Below are 2698 nucleotides of genomic sequence, written 5' to 3' on the forward strand. Positions count from 1 at the left end.
TATGAACATCCAAAAGACTTGAAGCTCAGTGATGGTCGACTGCGTGTAGGATACGTGAGTTCTGACTTTGGGAATCATCCTACTTCTCATCTTATGCAGTCTATTCCAGGCATGCACAATCCTGATAAATTTCAGGTATTCTGTTATGCCCTGAGCCCAGATGATGGCACAAACTTCCGAGTGAAGGTCATGGCAGAAGCCAGTCATTTCAGTGATCTTTCTCAGATTCCATGCAATGGGAAAGCAGCTGATCGCATCCATCAGGATGGTATACACATCCTTGTAAATATGAATGGTTATACCAAGGGTGCTCGAAATGAACTCTTTGCTCTCAGGCCAGCTCCTATCCGGGCAATGTGGCGGGGGTACCCTGGGACTAGTGGCGTGCTTTTCATGGATTATATCATCACTGATCAGGAAACTTCACCTGCTGAAGTTGCTGAGCAGTATTCTGAGAAACTGGCTTATATGCCCCATACTTTCTTTATTGGTGATCATGCTAATATGTTCCCTCACCTGAAGAAAAAAGCGGTCATCGATTTTAAGTCCAATGGGCACATTTATGACAATCGGATTGTGCTGAATGGCATCGACCTCAAAGCATTTCTTGATAGTCTACCAGATGTGAAAATAGTCAAGATGAAATGTCCTGATGGAGAAGACAACGCAGACAGCAGTAATACAGCTCTTAATATGCCTGTCATTTCTATGAATTCTATTGCAGAAGCAGTTATTGAAATGATTAACAGAGGACAAATTCAGATAACAATTAATGGATTCAGTATTAGCAATGGACTGACAACTACCCAGATCAACAATAAGGCTGCCACTGGAGAGGAGGTTCCCCGTACCATTATTGTAACCACACGTTCTCAGTACGGGTTACCGGAAGATGCCATTGTGTACTGTAACTTTAATCAGTTATATAAAATTGACCCACCTACTTTGCAGATGTGGGCAAGTATTCTGAAGCGTGTTCCCAATAGTGTACTGTGGCTGTTGCGTTTTCCAGCAGTAGGAGAACCTTATATTCAACAGTACGCACAAAATATGGGCCTTCCCCAGAACCGTATCATTTTTTCACCTGTTGCTCCTAAAGAGGAACATGTTCGGAGAGGCCAGCTGGCTGATGTCTGCTTGGACACTCCACTCTGTAATGGACACACCACAGGGATGGATGTCCTTTGGGCAGGGACACCCATGGTGACTATGCCAGGAGAGACTCTTGCTTCCCGAGTTGCAGCTTCCCAGCTCACTTGTTTAGGCTGTCCTGAGCTTATTGCTAAAAATAGACAAGACTATGAAGACATAGCTGTGAAACTGGGAACTGATCTAGAATACCTGAAGAAAATTCGTGGCAAATTCTGGAAGCAGAGAATATCTAGCCCTCTGTTCAACACCAAACAATACACAATGGAACTAGAGCGGCTCTATCTACAGATGTGGGAGCATTATGCAGCTGGCAACAAACCTGATCACATGATTAAGCCTGTTGAAGTCACTGAGTCGGCCTAAATAATGACTGTGTGCACAGGAGAATTACCCCTGTACCTAAGCCTCAACCTTCTGGGGGAAAGGGAACTACTTTTTACTTACCTGTACAATATCATGTTGCAGATGGGTGACAGACAATGATAAGAAATAGCACAGCAATGTAAATTGATACAGCCACTATGGAGAACAGTATGGAGGTTCCTTAAAAAACTACAAATAGAAACTAAATTAATTTAGCTAGGTGGTTTGTGACCACCTAGAGGGGTGGTATAGGGAGGGTGGGAGGGAGGGAGGGAGGGAGACGCAAGAGGGAAGAAATATGGGAACATATATATATGTATAACTGATTCACTTTGTTGTAAAGCAGAAACTAACATACCATTGTAAAACAGTTATACTCCAATAAAGATGTTAAAAAAAAAAAAGAAATAGCACAGCCAGACTTGCTTCATGCATGATCATGATAGGGAGAGACACAAGAGATGGGAAACTGCTGTTCCACAAGGAGTCTCCAGAGAATTTTGCAGCAGCCAGGTGTTGCATAAGTCTGGAAGGTCTGAGCTCCCTTGGTCTTCCATGGGATGGATGGTTAGTGTGGAAGGGAGATAGAGATTGCCCAGCCGTTTTGTGATTATCATGGATTGATCGAGTCTTCTGAATTAATTTTTTTCTTTATATTTTGGGTATTGGAGCTTTTAAAAATGTTTGGTTTCAGGTATTTTTATTCATGTGAAGTGTATATGATTCTCTTGAGATAAGGTTTTAAGCTAAAATATTCCTTGTTTTAGTTTCTGAACTCTACAGATAAATGGGGACTTTGCTGGTGTAGTCTTTTTATAGGTTTTATAAACCACTTGAGCCTAGATCAGTCATTTTAGTGTCTGACATAATGTTTGGAACTATCAGTGCTTTGCTGGTTTATAGATGATGGCTTAAATTCTTTTTCTGGTCCGTTTCCTTCTTCCCTTCCCCCCACTTTAAAAATTCTCCTGTAACTTGGCTAACAAAAAAACAAGTCTGATTCAAAACCTCCCAGAGTGTTTCTCTTAAACACATCATCTGGTGCCAAATGAAGATTCTTAGGAGTGATGATTAATTATGAAGGGCACAGTTGTGCTATTGTCACTGATGATAATAATAATGGATTTCTGGCCTAGAGTTTTGACCTATTTCACCAGTGTTTTACCGTTGACAGCCCCTCTAT

The 2698-nt window shown here is 41.6% G+C and overlaps 1 protein-coding gene across 1 annotated transcript in view; it reads left to right on the forward strand.

Moving 5' to 3' along the window:
- Positions 1-1706, forward strand: part of LOC112062699 (UDP-N-acetylglucosamine--peptide N-acetylglucosaminyltransferase 110 kDa subunit-like) — a 14833-nt gene extending 13127 nt beyond the window's left edge. The window contains exon 3 of the mRNA XM_055080011.1: positions 5-1706. Within this exon, the coding sequence (XP_054935986.1) occupies positions 5-1515 (1511 nt within the window). The 3' untranslated portion in view covers positions 1516-1706. The remainder of the gene's footprint in view (positions 1-4) is intronic.
- Positions 1707-2698: the final 992 nt, after the last annotated feature.

This window comes from Physeter macrocephalus, chromosome 18, assembly GCF_002837175.3.
Source record: "Physeter macrocephalus isolate SW-GA chromosome 18, ASM283717v5, whole genome shotgun sequence".
In the NCBI taxonomy this organism is placed as follows: domain Eukaryota; kingdom Metazoa; phylum Chordata; class Mammalia; order Artiodactyla; family Physeteridae; genus Physeter; species Physeter macrocephalus.